At 48.7% G+C, this 20018-nt stretch overlaps 1 protein-coding gene and 4 non-coding genes across 5 annotated transcripts; all 5 read right to left on the reverse strand.

Moving 5' to 3' along the window:
• Positions 1 to 2124: 2124 nt before the first annotated feature.
• Positions 2125 to 2196, reverse strand: TRNAM-CAU (transfer RNA methionine (anticodon CAU)). The gene has a single exon. It is a non-coding gene; the product is annotated as a tRNA-Met (tRNA).
• A 5349-nt stretch (positions 2197 to 7545) lies between these two features.
• On the reverse strand, positions 7546 to 9225 carry LOC146209552 (uncharacterized). Its single transcript, XM_084580464.1, has 2 exons — positions 8361 to 9225; positions 7546 to 7559 (listed from the first exon to the last, which is right to left on the reverse strand). Exons 1-2 carry the CDS (start codon positions 9223 to 9225, stop codon positions 7546 to 7548), a joined length of 879 nt encoding a protein of 292 aa, XP_084436590.1.
• A 5300-nt stretch (positions 9226 to 14525) lies between these two features.
• TRNAM-CAU (transfer RNA methionine (anticodon CAU)) lies at positions 14526 to 14597 on the reverse strand. The gene has a single exon. It is a non-coding gene; the product is annotated as a tRNA-Met (tRNA).
• Positions 14598 to 14670: 73 nt separating this feature from the next.
• TRNAM-CAU (transfer RNA methionine (anticodon CAU)) lies at positions 14671 to 14742 on the reverse strand. The gene has a single exon. It is a non-coding gene; the product is annotated as a tRNA-Met (tRNA).
• Positions 14743 to 19751: 5009 nt separating this feature from the next.
• On the reverse strand, positions 19752 to 19823 carry TRNAM-CAU (transfer RNA methionine (anticodon CAU)). Its single transcript has one exon. It is a non-coding gene; the product is annotated as a tRNA-Met (tRNA).
• Between the last annotated feature and the right edge of the window lie 195 nt (positions 19824 to 20018).

Consider the following 20018-nt stretch of genomic DNA (forward strand, 5'->3'; position numbering starts at 1 on the left):
CCATTCCGCTGCAAAACTTACTGGTCGCATAGCAAGACGATTTTCAAACTCGGTCTTAACTTCCATAAGGAACTCTTCATCGGCGAGAAGCTTGGCATTCAGTTTCCATAGGTGCCAGTTAAAGCGCGATATCTTCCCTTTCCTACCAAACACTGCACTCACGAGACAATGATCACTGAAAGACACAGGCTTGACCTCTTATGCAGTACATAGGGAAACAAGATCAACCGAGGCATACACCTTGTCTAATCTAGCATGGCTATCTCGCTGAAAGTGTGTGAACTCTGGCTGGTTTCCAGTGGAGAACACACTGCCAACATCCTCAAGGCCATGCTCATGCACAAGTGCATTCAACAGGTCGGAGCTTCTGTCTGTTCGCGGTTTACACTTCGCCGCTCGGTCCACAGCTGAGCACACACAGTTCTAGTCACCAAGTACAAGCAAGATTTTGTCAGTCTTCAGCCACAATTCAATAGACTTAAAAAACGATTTACGTTCGCATTTTGAATTGAGAGCATACACACACACACAACACGCCAGCATAAATTACAGTAGGTAAAATCAGTAACCAAAAGCCGACCACTTGGACAGACAAAAAGGGACTCTACGCTTACTCCCAGCGTGTTACGTATAAATAAAAGGCATCCACCCGATACACCAACAGAATGGCATACACACACATAAAAGTTTGCTTGAAAAGAAGCCACCATACGGTCAGTGCTTTCTTGGCTCTCAATCTTTGACTCTTGCACAGCTGCTATATCTATATCATTATCCACAAGGAGGCGACTGAGCTGGCATTGTCGCCTTCTCGCTCCCAGCCCTCCGACATTCAAAGTAGCTACGTGTAACGGCGAATTAAGCTTAAGAGTCATGAATTAAAAATAGACGCCCGTACCAGTATGGTGCCTACCTTCATGGTTGCGTGGCCTCCGCTTCAGAAGAACAGCGGCGTATGTGTGCATGTAATGTCCTCCCAGCAGAACATCGGGCTGCATTCAAACGAAGTCCAAGCACCGTCTTTCATTTTTTTTTTCACACACGCCCCTCTTGGTTGCAGAATGTTCCTGACGCTGGTCGGTAGGCAGCCGACCCACAAATCATTCAGGACACCACAAAACTACGGAGGCGGTTTCCCCGCCGGCCGCGTGTGGGCCGAGAAGTTCGGCTTCGGTCGCAAAGTTGCTCTTCGGATGCCCGCTGTTTTCGGAGGCGGCTCACCACAAACACCGCCTGGCAGCTGAGTCTCCTCGACGCTTTCCTCGTGCGGACGTTTCGCGGCAATTAAGGCTGCTGTCTCCGGCCCAACCTCCATGGCATCAGTACAGGAAGGCTCAGTACTGAGATGGTCCTCAGCATCAGAAAATTTGATTACGTCTTCTGACGCTTCCTTTGACGCGCTTTCATGGTCCTGGGATGGAACGTTCAAGACATGCAGAGTTTCATTCTGTTCATTAGAGACCGTCACCTTATTCTTCTTTAAAACCGTCATGGAAGGCGCGTCCTGTTTCGTTGACTGACCTCTAATGTCAGCAGCCTCCTCCGCATCCGCCTCGTCCATAATTAACTCGGACGAGTCTTCGCTGGTCCCAGGTCCGGCAGTGCTAGCGTAGGTTCGTGCACACTGGTTGTCTTCATGCCCGAACCGTCGGCAGGTTCCCCAGCGAGGAACCCGGCACTCTTTGCGGATGTGACCCGTACTCCGGCAGCGTAGGCACAACGGGGGTCTGCCTGGCACAATCACTAGCGCCAGCTCGCCGCTAACATTCAACTGATGCGGCAGGTCGTCGAGCTTCAAGCCAGCTTTCAGCTTCAGCGTGACGAGTCTAGTGGTGGAGCCCTTTTCTAGCATACCTTTAACACGCCAGCGCTCCCGGGAAACCTCCGACACCTTTCCGTACGGCGCAAATGCAGCACGAACATCCTCGTCTGGCACGTTGTGTAGCAGCCAGTGAAGTTTGAGTCGCACGTCCTGGTTCGCCGGACCTCTGGGTTTCGATCCACGGAACTCTGGGTTATGGGCCCAGCACGCTTCCACTGCGCCACTATGCTGGGCACAAAGGTGGGGAATTAGCAGTGTATTTGTATCTTCGGGGTTGCTCAGTGAAAAACAATAAATATCAGTAGCAGAGCGTGGTTTCGATCCACGGACCTCTGGGTTATGGGCCCAGCACGCTTCCACTGCGCCACTCTGCTTTTTTTTTTTCTTTATTGCCTGGCTTTGGCACAAATACACAGCACTGGAACTCAAAACAACAGGAAAAAAAGGAATAATATATGTACACAAAGGTAGCTAGTGTTGCCTAACACCCACTGAGGGGCAGGCATTGTCATGTTAAAATTCCTTGAGCACCGTCAAAGGTTCCAGCTTTGACAGCCACTCGGGAGCACATGGTTGCAATTTAAGCATGTCGAGCCATCGCTGCACACTTTCACGGAAATACATGCGGGCTGGCCGTGCATCTGGATCGCAGTGATAACCAGCCATTCGTGCGCGCCATATACTGTGGAGGCACATTAACATAACCTGGTCTAACGGCATATCATCGTGATTATCCAATGGCAAATACCTAATGCCATGGGAATCAAGTGGCAACTGTTTTTTTATTGTCCTTTGCAGAACATCCCACAAATATACCCCCTCCCAGCAATGCAAATACACGTGATCTATTGTCTCTGGCTGTTGGCAGATGAGACATTGGGCCCCCCATGGTAGGAACATTACTTCTCCTCCATAAATGATTTTACACTCAAAGTACCGGTATGTAGCATAAAGAAAAACGTTTTAGCTCCCGGGGCAACTTGCATTTTCTTTACGCGTTTTAATACATTACTTCCTGTGCATCCATAGTATAAAGCTCGGTACAAGGGCACCGGGAACATCACTTCACAAGCATCCTTGTATAATGTTCTCCTGTTAACATTACTTAAATACTCTTTCGAAAAACGTGCACTTAAGAATTTTACGCTCAAAACAATTTCCCTAAAGAATCCAAACAGAGAACCAGGCATACATTGAGTATAAACTACGAAATCAGGCAACGCTCGATCAAGTCTTTGTTGACACACTATGCGCAGGAATGGATCGCTGGCATCCCTAAAAAACATAAACCGGTTGACAATCTGTCGCACAAACAAATGACCCAGACCAAGCCCCCCATTGCTTCACCTGCCGGAACAAATTTGTCCGACTGCACATCTCCCAACTCGAGGCCCACACAAACACCGCAAAAACTCGATGTAATTTATGCACATTTACACGAGAGCAATGCAACACTTGCATAACATACCATAACTTACCAATTAAAAACAGGTTGCAAACTGCGGCTCTTGCAAATATTGATAATTGAGCGCTTTTCCATTTCTCCGCTTTTTCACTGGTTCCTTTGACTTGCTCTAGCCAGTATGGCTCGCTTTCCTTGTAAAATTTCAAGGGCACACCCAAGTACTTTGCAAGCGTTCTAACCCACGACACATTAGCGAAAGTGTCGGGGGTCAGCTGCCATTCTCCGTGCCAAAATCCCAGGCACTTGCCCCAGTTAACTTTACTCCCTGTGACTTTGCTAAAATGTTTTACCACATCCACTGTCCTCTTTATACTCTCTTTATTTACACAAAAAACCGCAACGTCGTCTGCGTAAGCCAGCAATTTGACTTCTGACTCCTGCAGTCGAAAACCATCAATGTCATTGTTTCGTAGGATGCTTAAACACAACGTTTCAATATAAATGCCGAACAAAAGAGGGCTGAGGGGGCAACCTTGGCGCACCGAACGTCGTACGTTGATGGGGGCCCCCAGTGACTTATTGACAATTAATCTCGTAGTGCAGTTACGCTACGCCAAAGCCACTCCCTCTCGAATAACAGAGCCGACATTAACATAGTCTAATATGCTGAACAGAATAGTATGTGCCACACAATCAAAAGCTTTCTCCAAGTCCAACTGCAGTAACGCAACACATGCATGAGTTGCATCGCAGCATTCGAGCACACTCCGCGCTTTGTGAATGTTCTGAAAGATAGATCGCCCTTTGATACCGCACGTTTGGTGAGGGCCCACTAGTTCGCATATAACCGTTTGTAGTCTGCCAGCAAGCACCTTCATATAAATCTTGTAATCAACGTTTGTCAGAGCAATGGGCCTGTAAGACGACAACTGCCTAAGCTTATCTGGTTGGTCAGTTTTCGGAATAAGTACTGTGTGCGACGATCCGAAAGACGCAGGCTCATTAAATAAAGCACACAACAAAGGAGATAGCTGTTCCTTGAACGCTTTATAAAAAGCCGCACTCAGGCCATCAGGCCCGGGTGATTTCCCTGGGTTTAAATTTTCTATTGCCTGCTGCACTTCTTTTTCGCTTATTGGCCGCTCCAGTCTTTCTTTTTGTTCCTCGTCAATTTTTGGCATCGCGTCAAGAAAGGATTCTTTAAAACGGTCCAAATAAACCTCTCGGGACGAAAATAGATCTTCATAATACTCCCGGAAAGCTTTCGCGATTCCTTCGTTATCGGTTTCTGTGCGTCCTGCCCAATCTACCTCTGCCACGTGATTTCGCCTTGCATTTGCTTTTTCTATTCCCAACGATCTTTTTGTCGGCGTCTCATCCATGGCCAATTTTTCCGCTCTTGCACGCACTAACGCTCCTTGGTATCTGTCTTCTTCTATCAAGTTAATCTGTTTTTATTTTTCGACTATCCTCTATCCATCTGCCGGGTGCCTTACATTCCTGTTCGTGTAGTTTTGCAAGCAAAGCCTTAAGCTGGGTTTCTGTAATTTTCTTCTCGTACAGCAGGGAACTGGATCTGTCAATGGCTTTAATTTTAATCTGTTCCTTGCACAACTCCCACTGTTTCCAGATTTCGAGCAAAGTCCCTGGCCTCACTTTAATCAATTCATTCAATACCACGCGTCTAAAGGCATCATCATTAAGCAATTTATTGTTCAATTTCCATAACTCCCAGCTAAATGCATTGCTTCGTTTTTTGGTGCCGAATAAGCACTGCACCAAACAGTGATCCGTGAATGTCATAGGCACAACTCGGTATTCATTGCATGAAGGAATCAAATCCAGCGACGCGTAAATTCCGTCCAGGCGCGCGTGGCTAGAACCTTGGAAGTGCGTGTACTGAACGGCACGCGGCCCTTACAAGCAATCAGCCACATCCTCCATATTCCATTCGCTTATTAACTGGCATAACACTTCAGTGCTCTTGTCTCTGAATCCGCGTGTGCTGGTTTTGTCTCGAGCATTCAGTACACAGTTAAAATCGCCCAGCAATACTACCTGCCTTTCCGTACTTAACTGCTGCATAACATTCTCGAAAAACACTGTTCTTTCCTCCACACAGTTAGGAGCGTACACACAAGTAATGCGCCACTCAACACCACTGTATACACAATCAGCCACTACACACCGTCCAGAAGAGCATGAGGAGTAGCCCTTTACAACCAGACCAGGCAGCTTTTTGACGAACAATACACACCCGGCCGATGTCCCAACTGCGTGGCTAACAATGGCATAAAATCTAGCCGTGAAACGTCGCACCATGCTCCCGGTCTCTTCCTCCCCATCAACCTTAGTTTCTTGCACAGCAAGCACGTCAATATCGTGGTCAGTTAAGAGCCGGTGCACCTGGCTCTGCTTCTTTTTGCCTGCAAATCCCCTGACATTTACCGTGGCTACTCTTAAGGTGGTTTCGGGCGCCATTTTCATCAAGGGTGAAGAGACCGAAAGCATGGTGCTTACCTTTCCCGTTTAGCGCGTTGCTAGACGCCGTCGTTGGATCCATCCCCGTCCGGTGCGAGCGGCTGACCCGGCAGCGGGGGCACTTTATCCGCTGCACGTCTCTCTGATGAAATGTTTGGCCGCGGACGTAGCGTGGACCGCCGGGATTGCCCCGTTTTTGCTGGTGGCTCGTCGACGCTGGGGGCTGACGCCTGGTTACCTTCGGGTTCGGACTGTGTGTGGGATCGCTTGGCTGGGGCTGGGACGCCTGGCTTACGAACACCGCTGGTGTCCGACTGCTCCTCCCCATTATCCTGTTCCATACCGTTTCCCGGCTCAGGTGACGTGCCTTCCTCATTGCTAGGGAGCTCAGGTGCAGAGTCCGCTCTCCCCACATCCCTCGCAGCATTGCCGCTTTCTGCCGCGTCCACCGACGAATCCGTCTCCCGTGTCTGCGTTCGCACCTCTCCGGCACCCTTCGCCGCCTCCTCCGCCTCGACCACGTCCATGGTGAGCTCCGCCGACCGTTCCGCAGTTCCATGTCCCGCGGCCGAAGCGTACGAAAGCACACAGGCAGCCTCGTCATGACCGTAGCGTCTACACTTTGGACAACGCGGCACCTTACATTCTCGTCGAACGTGACCGGTACCGCGGCAGCGCAGGCACTGCATCGCTCGTCCAGGCACCACGACAAGGGCCAGCTCTCCGGCCACTCGCAGCTCGTGAGGTAAGTCGTCGACCTTAATGCCGGGATTCAATTTCAGGAGCACAGTCCTCGTGGTGGACCCCTTCTCCCTGACGCCTTGAACTCTCCACCTCTCCCGGGTCACCTCGGTCACCTTCCCAAAAGCCGCAAAAGCCGTCCGGATGTCGTCGTCTGCCACACCGTACAACATCCAGTGAAGTCGCAGCTTCACCTTTTCCGAGGTAACTACGTTCTGATACCAGATTTCTTTTATCTCTTTTGAAACTGCGTACCTTTTTTCGTCACTAAGTGCCCTTTTCGTGGGCGTCTCTCCGAGCCACAATTTTTCGCTGCGTGCCCTTGTCACCGCACCGCGATACTTCTCTTCGTCTATCACCTCAAGTTTGGTTTTTATCTTTTTTATATCTTGGGCGAACAAGCCAGGCTTAACGCTCTCCATGCTAAGCATGTATTCAAGTGTGCTACGAAGTTCTTTTTCTTGTTCTCTTTCTTTACGTCGGAGAGTGCATGCTCGGTCAATAGCAGCTATTTTATATCGCACTTAAACTGCTCCCATGCTTGTATAAAATTAGAGTCATTTTGTAACATATGCTTAATATATTCTTTAACTTTAGTGGTAAATTCTTCATCCAGCAGCAGTTTTTCCATTAAATTTCCATAGCTCCCAATTGAACTTTGTTGCCTCACTTTTCATGCCTAGAGTAATCATTACGAGAGAGTGGTAACTAAAGCTCATGGGAAGTGTTTGATATTCCGAGCACAAGGGCACACAATCAATGGGAACATATATTCGGTCCAACCTTGCATGACAGCTACCTTGAAAGTGCGTGAACTTTGCTTGGCCTTCATGCGTCATTATACAGCCAGCATCTTCAAGTTTTGCCTCATTAACAAAGTCAATAAGTAACTCTGCACTCTTGTCACGAAGGACACGGTCTGTTGTTCTATCTTCCGGTCTACAGACACAGTTGAAGTCTCCCAGCAGGAGAACACGCCTCTCATGTATTAGGAAGGATGTCATATAGTGAAAAAACTCTTCCCGCTCAAACGTTTTAGCCGGCGCATGAACGCAGATCACTCTCCAGTCCAATCCAGAAAAACAGAAATCACATATCAGTAGCCGTCCACTATCACACGAGAACACAGACTGTACACACTCTATGCAATTTCGGATGAAAATTGCACCCCCCCCCCCCCGATCTTCCAACAGCATGAGAAACCCAAACACTATATCTAGAACGATATATTTCAGCCATTTTATCTGTTTGTTGTTCGCTTTCTATTTTGCTCTCTTGAACTGCTAGCACATCAATTTCATTTTCCAGCAGAAGGCGGTTAGCTGCTGTTGTCTCCGACGCGTTGACAGCCTCCTCCCATTTTGCGTAGCTACGCGCAAGCTAGTGGATAAATAGGTCGCCATCTTAAGAAATTATAAATCGCGAAACATTTCACTCACATCTCTTCTGCAGAAAGACAGGATTGCGGTTTAACTGTTGCATGGGATGACCATTCTTCCTTTTGGCGAGTCTGTCCGTCGTTCCAAGCGCTGCTCGCGATCATGGACCGGGCTTGTGACGTCTCAACCGAAAAGGGCACCCCCGCTATGGCGGAGGCACAGGTGACACAGTTCTCCGGTCTGGAGGCACGTTTGGCCTTGGCTTGAGGGACGACCGGCGAAGGGGGGGCCGCCTTCAGTGGAGGCTGTCCGTTTTCCGCTCCTCCTTGGGTTGATCCCTCGTTGACACTGTCTTCGTGCACACGCTTCACAGGCAAGGTAGAAGCAGCTGGCATCTCAGCTTCAGTGTCTCCCTGTTCTTCATTGTGTTGCGTAGCCGAAGCTGGGCTTGCAGCACTGGCATTGCCGTTTTCTTTCGAGGGTGTCTCTGTCCCAGCAACATTCGACAACGGAGCTTTCAAATCTGACTCACAGTGTTCTTTGAGGTCAGGGGTCTTCTCAGAGGATTGCTCCTTCTGTTCTGCCTCCTCAGTGATTCCACTGCTCGCTTCCTCAGCGTTCACTGCGTCCATCAAGTGCTCGCCTTCCACTTCACTCGGCACGGGGCCTGCAACGTTCGCATACGTGCGCACACACTGGGACTCGTCATGGCCGAAGCGACGACACAGCGCGCAGCGCGGCACACGACAATCATGCCGTATATGACCTTTCCCGCGGCGCCGGAGGCAAAGCGGGGCTCTGCCTTGGACGTGGACGAGTGCGACGTCCTCGGCGACCCGAAGCTGATGCGGCAGGTCCTCAATGGTCACGCCCACTTTTAGCTTCAGCGTGACCGTTCGTGTCGTTGAAGCCTTGTCGACACACCCTTGCACTTTCCACTTGTCTCTTGAAATTTCAGTCACTTTTCCAAAAGCCACCAACGCCGTTCGCACATCATCGTCTTGCACGCCGTGAAGCAGCCAGAAAAGCTTCAACCTGATGCCTTGGTTACTGGGGTCAATGACCACGCAGCGGTGTTCCTTCGCTTCAATAGATTGGGCTTGCAAAATCTTCGCTTTCGCCTCTTCACCTTTAAACGTTACCGCCCACACGTGATTCATTTGATATGCCCCAAGGGCAACCACTTCCGGCAGCAGTGAAAGACGAGCGAGGGAGTCTCGAAAGTGCTCCACCCGGTACGGCCTGGCTTTTATGTCGCCATGCAAAAAAACAGTGTGCAAAACACTCGCACCTGTAGGCAGATGCGGTAGAACCAGTTCATAATCCTTGGTAGGCATTTCCGTGCTCCTGATACCACGGCCCAACTGGGCCGCTGAATCCGCTCCTTGGAAGCCCATGATAATCACGTCCGTCACACTCGGTGGCCGGAAGTGGAATCCGCTGCGCCACTCTGCTGGGCACAAGGGTGTGGAAATTAGCAGTGCATTTGTATCTTCGGGATTGCTTAGTGAAAAACAAAAAATATCAGTAGCAGAGCGTGGTTTCGATCCACGGACCTCTGGGTTATGGGCCAACCCCCTTCCACTGCGCCACTCTTTTTTTTTCTTTATTGCCTGGCTTTGACACAAATACATAGCACTGGAACTCAAAACAACAGGAAAAAAAGGAATAATATATGTACACAAAGGTAGCTAGCGTTGCCTAACACCCACTGAGGGGCAGGCATTGTCATGTTAAAATTCCTTGAGCACCGTCAAAGGTTCCAGCTTTGACAGCCACTCGGGAGCACATGGTTGCAATTTAAGCACGTTGAGCCATCGCTGCACACTTTCACGGAAATACATGCGGGCTGGCCGTGCATCTGGATCGCAGTGATAACCAGCCATTCGTGCGCGCCATATACTGTGGAGGCATATTAACATAACCTGGTCTAACGGCATATCATCGTGGTTATCCAATGGCAAATACCTAATGCCATGGGAATCAAGTGGCAACTGTTTTTTTATTGTCCTTTGCAGAACATCCCACAAATATACCCCCTCCCAGCAATGCAAAAACACGTGATCTATTGTCTCTGGCTGTTTGCAGATGAGACATTGGGTCCCCCACGGTAGGAACATACCCTTCTCCTCCATAAATGATTTTACACTCAAAGTACCGGTATGTAGCATAAAGAAAAACGTTTTAGCTCCCGGGGCAACTTGCATTTTCTTTACGCGTTTTAATACATTACTTCCTGTGCCTCCATAGTATAAAGCTCGGTACAAGGGCACCGGGAACACCACTTCACAAACATCCTTGTATAATGTTCTCCTGTTAACATTACTTAAATACTCTTTCGAAAAACGTGCACTTAAGAATATCACGCTCAAAACAATTTCCCTAAAGAATCCAAACAGAGAACCAGGCATACATTGAGTATAAACTACGAAATCAGGCAACGCTCGACCAAGTCTTTGTTGACACACTGTGCGCAGGAATGGATCGCTGGCATCCCTAAAAAACATAAACCGGTTGACAATCTGTCGCACAAACAAATGACCCAGACCAAGCCCCCCATGCTTCACCTGCCGGAACAAATTTGTCCGACTGCACCTCTCCCAACTCGAGGCCCAAACAAACACCGCAAAAACTCGATGCAATTTTTGCACATTTACACGGGAGCAATGCAACACTTGCATTACATACCATAGCTTACTAATTAAAAACAGGTTGCAAACTGCGGCTCTTGCAAATATTGATAATTGAGCGCTTTTCCATTTCTCCGCTTTTTCACGGGTTTCTTTGACCTTCTCTAGCCAGTATGGCTCACTTTCCTTGTAAAATTTCAAGGGCACACCCAAGTACTTTGCAGGCGTTGTAACCCACGACACATTAGCGAAAGTGTCGGGGGTCAGCTGCCATTCACCGTGCCAAAATCCCAAGCACTTACCCCAGTTAACTTTACTCCCTGTGACTTTGCTAAAATGTTTTACCACATCCACTGTCCTCTTTATACTCTCTTTATTCACACAAAAAACCGCAACGTCATCTGCGTAAGCCAGCAATTTGACTTCTGTCTCCTGCAGTCGAAAGCCATCAATGTCATTGTTTTGTAGGATGCTTAAACACAATGTTTCAATATAAATGCCGAACAAAAGAGGGCTGAGGGGGCAACCTTGGCGCACCGAACGTCGTACGTTGATGGGGGCCCCCAGTGACTTATTGACAATTAATCTCGTAGTGCAGTTACGGTACGCCAAGGTCACTCCCTCTCGAATAACAGAGCCGACATTAACATAGTCTAATATACTGAACAGAATAGTATGTGCCACACAATCAAAAGCTTTCTCCAAGTCCAACTGCAGTAACGCAACACATGCATGAGTTGCATCGCAGCATTCGAGCACACTCCGCGCTTTGTGAATGTTCTGAAAGATAGATCGCCCTTTGATACCGCACGTTTCGTGAGGGCCCACTAGTTCGCATATAACCGTTTGTAGTCTGCCAGCAAGCACCTTCATATAAATCTTGTAATCAACGTTTGTCAGAGCAATGGGCCTGTAAGACGACAACTGCCTAAGCTTATCTGGTTGGTCAGTTTTCGGAATAAGTACTGTGTGCGACGATCCGAAAGACGCAGGCAGTAACTTCAGTTCATACGCTTCATTAAATAAGGCACACAACAAAGGAGATAGCTGTTCCTTGAACGCTTTATAAAAAGCCGCACTCAGGCCATCAGGCCCGGGTGATTTCCCTGGGTTTAAATTTTCTATTGCCTGCTGCACTTCTTTTTCGCTTATTGGCCGCTCCAGTCTTTCTTTTTGTTCCTCGTCAATTTTTGGCATCGCGTCAAGAAAGGATTCTTTAAAACGGTCCAAATAAACCTCTCGGGACGAAAATAGATCTTCATAAAACTCCCGGAAAGCTTTCGCGATTCCTTCGTTATCGGTTTCTGTGCGTCCTGCCCAATCTACCTCTGCCACGTGATTTCGCCTTGCATTTGCTTTTTCTATTCCCAACGATCTTTTTGTCGGCGTCTCATCCATGGCCAATTTTTCCGCTCTTGCACGCACTAACGCTCCTTGGTATCTGTCTTCTTCTATCAAGTTAATTTGTTCTTTTATTTTTCGAATATCCTCTATCCATCTACCGGGTGCCTTACATTCCTGTTCGTGTAGTTTTGCAAGCAAAGCCTTAAGCTGGGTTTCTGTAATTTTCTTCTCGTACACCAGGCAACTTGATCTGTCAATCGCTTTAATTTTAATCTGTTCCTTGCACAACTCCCACTGTTTCCAGATTTCGAGCAAAGTCCCTGGCCTCACTTTAATCAATTCATTCAATACCACGCGTCTAAAGGCATCATCATTAAGCAATTTATTGTTCAATTTCCATAACTCCCAGCTAAATGCATTGCTTCGTTTTTTGGTGCCGAATAAGCATTGCACCAAACAGTGATCCGTGAGTGTCATAGGCACAACTCGGTATTCATTGCATGAAGGAATCAAATCCAGCGACGCGTAAATTCTGTCCAGGCGCGCGTGGCTAGAACCTTGGAAGTGCGTGTACTGAACGGCACGCGGCCCTTCCAAGCAATCAGCCACATCCTCGAAATTCCATTCACTTGTTAACTGGCATAACACTTCAGTGCTCTTGTCTCTGAATCCGCGTGTGCTGGTTTTGTCTCGAGCATTCAGTACACAGTTAAAATCGCCCAGCAATACTACCTGCCTTTCCGTACTTAACTGCTGCATAAGATTCTCGAAAAACACTGTTCTTTCCTCCACACAGTTAGGAGCGTACACACAAATAATGCGCCACTCAACACCGCTGTATCCACAATCAGCCACAACCCACCGTCCAGAAGAGCATGAGGAGTAGCCTTTTACAACCAGACCAGGCAGCTTTTTGACAAACAATACACACCCGGCCGATGTCCCAACTGCGTGGCTAACAATGGCGTAAAATCTAGCCGTGAAACGTCGCACCATGCTCCCGGTCTCTTCATCCCCATCAACCTTAGTTTCTTGCACGGCAAGCACGTCAATATCATGGTCAGTTAAGAGCCGGTGCACCTGGCTCTGCTTCTTTTTGCCTGCAAATCCCCTGACATTTAACGTGGCTACTCTTAAGGTGGTTTCGGGCGCCATTTTCATCAAGGGTGAAGAGACCGAAAGCATGGTGCTTACCTTTCCCGTCTAGCGCGTTGCTAGACGCCGTCGTTGGATCCATCCCCGTCCGGTGCGAGCGGCTGACCCGGCAGCGGGGGCACTTTATCCGCTGCCCGTCTCTCTGATGATATGTTTGGCCGCGGACGTAGCGTGGACCGCCGGGATTGCCCCGTTTTTGCTGGTGGCTCGTCGACGCTGGGGGCTGACACCTGGTTACCTTCAGGTTCGGACTGTGTGTGGGATCGCTTGGCTGGGGCTAGGACGCTTGGCTTACGAACAGCACTGGTGTCCGAGTGGTCCTCCCCATTATCCTGTTCCATACCATTTGCCGGCTCAAGTGCCGTGCCTTCCTCATTGATAGTGAGCTCAGGTGCAGAGTCCGCTCTCCCCACATCCCTCGCAGCATTGCCGCTTTCTGCCGAGTCCACCGATGAATCCGTCTCCCGTGTCTTCGTTCGAACCTCTCCGGCACCCTTCGCCGCCTCCTCCGCCTCGACCACGTCCATTGTGAGCTCCGCCGACCGTTCCGCAGTTCCATGTCCCGCGGCCGAAGCGTACGAAAGCACACAGGCAGCCTCGTCATGTCCGTAGCGTCTACACTTTGGACAACGCGGTACCTTACATTCACGTCGAACGTGACCGGTACCGCGGCAGCGCAGGCACTGCATCGCTTGCCCAGGCACCACGACAAGGGCTAGCTCTCCGGCAACTCGCAGCTGGTGAGGTAAGTCGTCGACCTTAATGCCAGATTTCAATTTCAGGAGCACAGTCCTCGTGGTGGACCCCTTCTCCTTGACGCCTTGAACTCTCCACCTTTCCCGGGTCACCTCGGTCACATTCCCAAACGCAGCAAAAGCCGTCCGGATGTCGTCATCTGCCACACCGTGCAACATCCAGTGAAGTCGCAGCTTCACCTGTTGGTCTTCGGGATCGATAATAAGGCAACGGCGTCCCTTAACATCGAGCTCCTTGAAAGCCGCCAATTTCTTCGTTGCTTCTGTGCTGCTTAACGTGACCGCCCAAACATGGTTGATCTGATACGCCCCCTACGCCACAACGTCGGGGAGCGTACCAGCGTTGGCAAGGGCGTCGCGGAAATCCTCGACCCTGTATGGCCTGACTCGCACATCGCCGTGCAAAAAAAGCGTGTTAAAAACAACGCGTCCGGTGGGCAAAGTCGGCAGAGTAATCTGATACTCGGTATCATCCATGTCCTCGAGCCTGTTTCCGCGGCTGGAAAGGGCCGCTATCGCCGCTCCGCTGGAGCACATGATTCTGCGACCGTTCACTACGGTGGCCGGAAGTAGAATCCCACTGCGCCACTCTGCTGGGCACAAGGGTGGGGAAATTAGCAGTGTATTTGTATCTTCGGGGTTGCTCAGTGAAAAATAAAAAATATCAGTAGCAGATCGTGGTTTCGATCCACGGACCTCTGGGTTATGGGCCCAGCACGCTTCCACTGTGCCACTCTGCTGGGCACAAAGGTGGGGAAATTAGCAGTGTATTTGTATCTTCGGGGTTGCTCAGTGAAATACAAAAAATATCAGTAGCAGAGCGTGGTTTCGATCCACGGACCTCTGGGTTATGGGCCCAGCACGCTTCCACTGCGCCACTCTGCTGAGCATGAGGGTGGGGAAATTAGCAGTGTATTTGTATCTTCGGGGTTGCTGAGTGAAAAACAAAAAATATCAGTAGCAGAGCGTGGTTTCGATCCACGGGCCTCTGGGTTATGGGCCCAGCACGCTTCCACTGCGCCACTCTGCTTTTTTTTTCTTCCTTTTTTTATTGCATGGAAAATTTTTCGTAAAAAGGAACAACTAAAGTTACCGGGCTGCTTAATACGAGCCCGTCATATCCCCAGCCCGACAATGCACAATCATCAGAACATCAAAAGTCTGGGAGACATACACATGCGTCTAGATACGGCATAAAGTTTGGAGGTTCTCCACTTGCAGCATATACACTTCTCATCAAAGCACACTGCTCCCGAAACACGGATTTGGACGATCTTGGTGGCTCTGCATGCCTGTCCATCATGCGGCTTTTCCAAAGGCTGAACAATCCCATCAACACAAATAGATCGCAAGGCACGACAGAGTTTTTGTCAGGAGGCAAAAATCTAATTGTATAAGGCGTAATTTCAATGTCCTTTTTAAGAGTTCTTTGTAGTATGTCCCAAAAGAACATAGCATCACGGCACAGAATAAAGCAATGATCAATTGCCTCAGGCACGTTACAGAGACGACAATTTACCTACCAGGGCACAAACATCTCCTTATTGTGAAGAAATGTCTTGACAGGCAACGTCGCTTTATGTAATTTGAAAAAGAACGTTTTTGCAGCTGCCTGAATGCACATTTGCCTAACACGCTTTAGAACAGTGGTGTCCAAAAACCCCAGATAAGGCTGCCGATAGAACGGTGTAGGGAACAAAGACTCAGTGAGAGCCTGGGTCATCTGCTTTCTCGAGAGGCTATACAGGTAATCTACAGAGAAACGCACAGTGAGAAAATTGAAAGTGTCAGCAACCTCCTTAAGGAATCCCCATAAACGCCCCTCACGAGCCTGCCCAGTTGGTGCGAATAAGTAAGGCAAATGTGGACTAAGACGCCTAATGAGCACAGTTACAAGAAACGGATGGTTTGCCGATTTGAAAAAGAAAAAATGGGAAACAAGTTGATGCACAAACAAGTGAATAAGGCCCACTCCACCAGACTCTAAGGGAAGAAACAAGTTGTCACGCCGCATGGGCTCCCATTGAGAGCGCCACACAAATGTTGCAAATATTCTGTGTATAACTTGTACTTTCCTCCTCGCACAATGCAGGGCTTGAAGGACATACGCAAGCTTTGCAAACAAAATTATGTTACAGACCTGTGCCCTAGCAAACACTGAGAGTTCCCTACCCATCCAAGCCTGCGTTTGTCGCCGCATAGGTACGATTTGTGAATCCCGGTAGGCTGCGCTGTTACGAACTTGATGCAGCGGAACCCCTAGGTACTGGAGAGGACTACAGTCCCAGCATATGCCTCCAAACTGGCTTGGTCTAGTGCCCCAGTGTCCCAACCAAAAACCTTTGGATTTATCTAAATTAAGGGCCGCGCCTGATACATCGCAGAACTGCTCAGTCAAGTGTAAAGCCTCAAGTACTCTCTTTTTGTCAGAACAAAAGAGGGCGATATCGTCCGCGTAAGCTAAAATCTTAACTTCACATTGAGCCAGAGAGAAACCACGGATGGCTGCACTGTTAATAATACTGAGACAGAGGGGTTCTATATATAAGCCAAACAACAGTGGAGACAGTGGACATCCTTGACGAACAGATGATTCCAGTGGTATTGGTTTCGTTAGCTCCTGATTAACAATTAGTCTTGTATACGAGTTCATATAGCACAGTCTTATGCCATTGAGCAAAACGTCACCAATGTTTGCATTCTCCAAGACCGCGAACAAGAAATAGTGCCGAACTTTATCAAACGCCTTCGCCAGGTCCATTTGAATCAGAGCTACTTGGCCTGTCTCATCTGATACTGTCTCGATTACTGAACGTGCAATATGGATGTGTGTTTGAATACTGCGCCCTCTGATACCACACACCTGATGCGAACCTATCAAGTCCATGATAACCAGCTGCAAATGAGAACAAAGGACCTTGGCAAAAATTTTGTAATCAACATTACAGAGGGAAATTGGACGATATCCTTCAACAGTTTTCAACCGATTAGTATCTTTGCTTTTGGGAATTAATATTGTGTGGCCTGAATAGAAAGTGGGAGGCAGGAAACCCGCATTATAAGATGCTTGGAATACTTCCATCAAAACAGGCGTTAGGCAAGGCGAAAATGTTTTATAAAATTCGCTAGTAATACCATCTGGGCCAGGAGATTTCTGGTTCTGAAGGTCTGAAATGGCTGATTTAATTTCTTCCAAAGTGATGGGTCCCTCTACTACAGTACACTTCTCATCGTCTAGTCGAGGAAAGTTCTCAAGTAAGGAATTATAATCGAAACCCTGATTTGGATCTTTACAACTGCCGAACAGCTTTCGATAATAATCATAGAAAGCAGCAAGAATACTAGGAGCATCACTATATGTGCAATCACCATACTGAATTTCCAATATTTCCTTCGTAAGAGCATTCTCTCGTTCATCACTGAGGGCCCGACGTGAAGGTTGCTCGTCAAGAAACCTTCGAGTCCTAGATCTTATTAGGGCCCCCTTGTATCTTTCCGTCGCAAATTGTTGAAGCTCTGCCTTTACGTTATTAATTTCTTCAACATAGGCACCCGGGCTAACCCTCTCTAGCTCATGTAGCTCAGTTAGAGTGCGCCCAAGCTCACGAAGGTGGTGTCTCTTTAGGAACGCGATTCTTGCAGAGGCTTCAATTGCTAAGTTTTTGGTTTCCTGTTTAAACAAGTCCCATTTTTGAAAAACTGACAGATCATGGCGTGACCATATGTCTTTTAAACAAGTAGGTACAGCACGCTTAAAGATTTCATTTGAGAGCAGACAGTTATTCATTTTCCACAGTTCCCACCGAGGGCGAAGTATCTGCCGACTGTACCTCCCTACCTGAAGAGACACCATACAATGGTCACTGAAGAAGATGGGCCGCACCCAGTAACCAAACACATTTGCTAACGTGTCTGCAGAAACATAAATTCTGTCAAGGCGGGCATTAGAGGAGAACTGAAAATGAGTGAAATGAATACTGTCGCCTTTTTCCTACCGCACGTCCACAAGGTTATATTCACAAGCCAAATCGTTAAGTAATGCAGCACTAGGATCATATCTCTTACATAATGCTGATCGGTCCTCATCCCTACAAACACAGTTAAAATCTCCCAACAACATAATTTTGCGATCTGTGCACAAATGATTACCTAATGAAAAAAAAATGCCCTCTGTCTCGCTGTTTTACAGGGACGTAAACACAAATAATTCGCCACTGCAAACCTGAGATTGTGAGGTCACAGCATACAAGTCGTCCCTCGTCATCTATGCAATAAGACATGGCTGTCATCTCTAGTGTTCTGGCCAGGGATAGCATACACCCTCCAGACAAGCCTCTAGCGTGGCTAACAATAATGTTATATTCCGGCAAAAACGGCTCAAGAGCAGCTTCCGTCTCTTCATCGGAGGACAACTTTGTTTCCTGAATTGCTGCTACAGACACACTCCATTTCTTTAACAGATGTCTTAACTGCTGCTGTCTCCGACGATTACGCATACCCCTGAAGTTAAGGGTAGCGACTTGATATGCTGCGACGCTAGCCATTTTTGGTACTAGTCCTTTTAAACATCATCCCCTGGAACGGGGTGGCCCGCCTGCAAATTGGCGGCCTTTCGGGCAGACATCGCCCTCCTCTTTAAAGTCACCCTTCGTGTGGTCTCTACACAGTGTGCCTACTGGCCAGCAACATCGATACACACCTCATCATCTGCGGGACGCTTCAAAGGCACTGTGTTGTCCATGTCCTCCTCTGAGACACTCAAGGCTTCGGCCCACGAACCTGATTGAAGCACATCACTCGCTGCCACACTGACAGCCGACAGAGAACCGGACTCACCAGAGATCGGCGCCAGAGACGGCTCACTGTTACCCTCCAACGACGAAGGAGAATCAATGACGAAGGAGGATAGGCGAGCATCCACTGGCAGTATCTTCTCCATTGACTCCACAGGAGGCATATCCAGACGTCCTTCAATGACAGGTGGTTCTTGGGCAGCAAGCGCAGCACTCTGAGTGGCACTCACAGGCGGGCCCGGGTCCGGCGGTTTTGGCTTTGTGGCCGGTCACTGCAGATTCTTCTGAGTTGATGTGAGGTGCAGAAGGCTTCTGGTCCCCATCAATTTGAGGTTCACGACCTAACTCACCAGTTACATCAACAACCAGTGACACATCCATGATATGTTCGGACGCCACGTCATCTTCTCGTGATCACTGGCCTTGACGCAGTCTATCCGCATAACTTAATACACAGTTCTCCACAGTATGGCCAAAGCGCCGGCACTGGGTGCATTGAGGCGTTCGGCACTGACGCCGTACATGACCTATCCGGCTGCATCGAAGACACAGTGTAGGTCTCCCTGAGATAAGCACTAATGCCTGCACCCCATAAACATTAAGAGTGTGAGGAATTCTACTTGCTGACACTCCGTCCTTGAGCGTGAGGGAGATTTCACGGTTCGCCGTTTCCATGTGCTCCATCCTTGGGCACCGCCACTTTTCACGCTCCACAGATTGAATCGTTCCATAAGGCTCGAAAGCTTCCACAATCCTCCGGTGCTCCATATAGCGGGGAAGCCAAAGGAGCTTAACCTTGACATTCCGAACACCATGCACCGAAGTCCTTTCACAGGGAACTCTGCTTTGTTAATTAGCTTCTGCTTTGAAGAACTACTCTCGCAGGTAACCATCCACACGTGGCTCATTTGGTATTGACCAATGCACAGAATTTCCCGGAGGTCCAAAATCTGTGCAAGTGCGTCTCGAAAGTCAGGTGCTCGGTACGGGCGACCCTTAAGGTCGGCATGCAGGAAAACGGTATTAAGGACTACATTACCGGAGGGCAGGCGTGGAAGGACAACTTTGTACGTTTTGGTAGTGTCCTGAGGAGTCGAAAGACCTCGGCCAACGGCCGATGCGCTGTTTCCAGCAAGCAACATTTTCAGGCTCAGCCGCCCAGAACGCCCTCTGCTGGGCACAAGGGTGGGGAAATTAGCAGTGTATTTGCATCTTCGGGGTTGCTCAATGAAAATAAAAATATCAGTAGCAGAGCGTGGTTTCGATCCACGGACCTCTGGGTTATGGGCCCAGCACGCTTCCACTGCGCCACTCTGCTGGGCACAAGGGTGGGGAAATTAGCAGTGTATTCGTATCTTCGGGGTTGCTCATTGAACAACAAAAAATATCAGTAGCATAGCGTGGTTTCGATCCACGGACCTCTGGGTTATGGGCCCAGCACGCTTCCACTTTTTTTTTCTTTATTGCCGTGAAACACAAAAACAAAATACACATGATAAAACACGTCAACTAC

This window comes from Amblyomma maculatum, chromosome 1 (genome assembly GCF_055883805.1).
Source record: "Amblyomma maculatum isolate TAMU_Amacu chromosome 1, ASM5588380v1, whole genome shotgun sequence".
NCBI lineage: Eukaryota > Metazoa > Arthropoda > Arachnida > Ixodida > Ixodidae > Amblyomma > Amblyomma maculatum.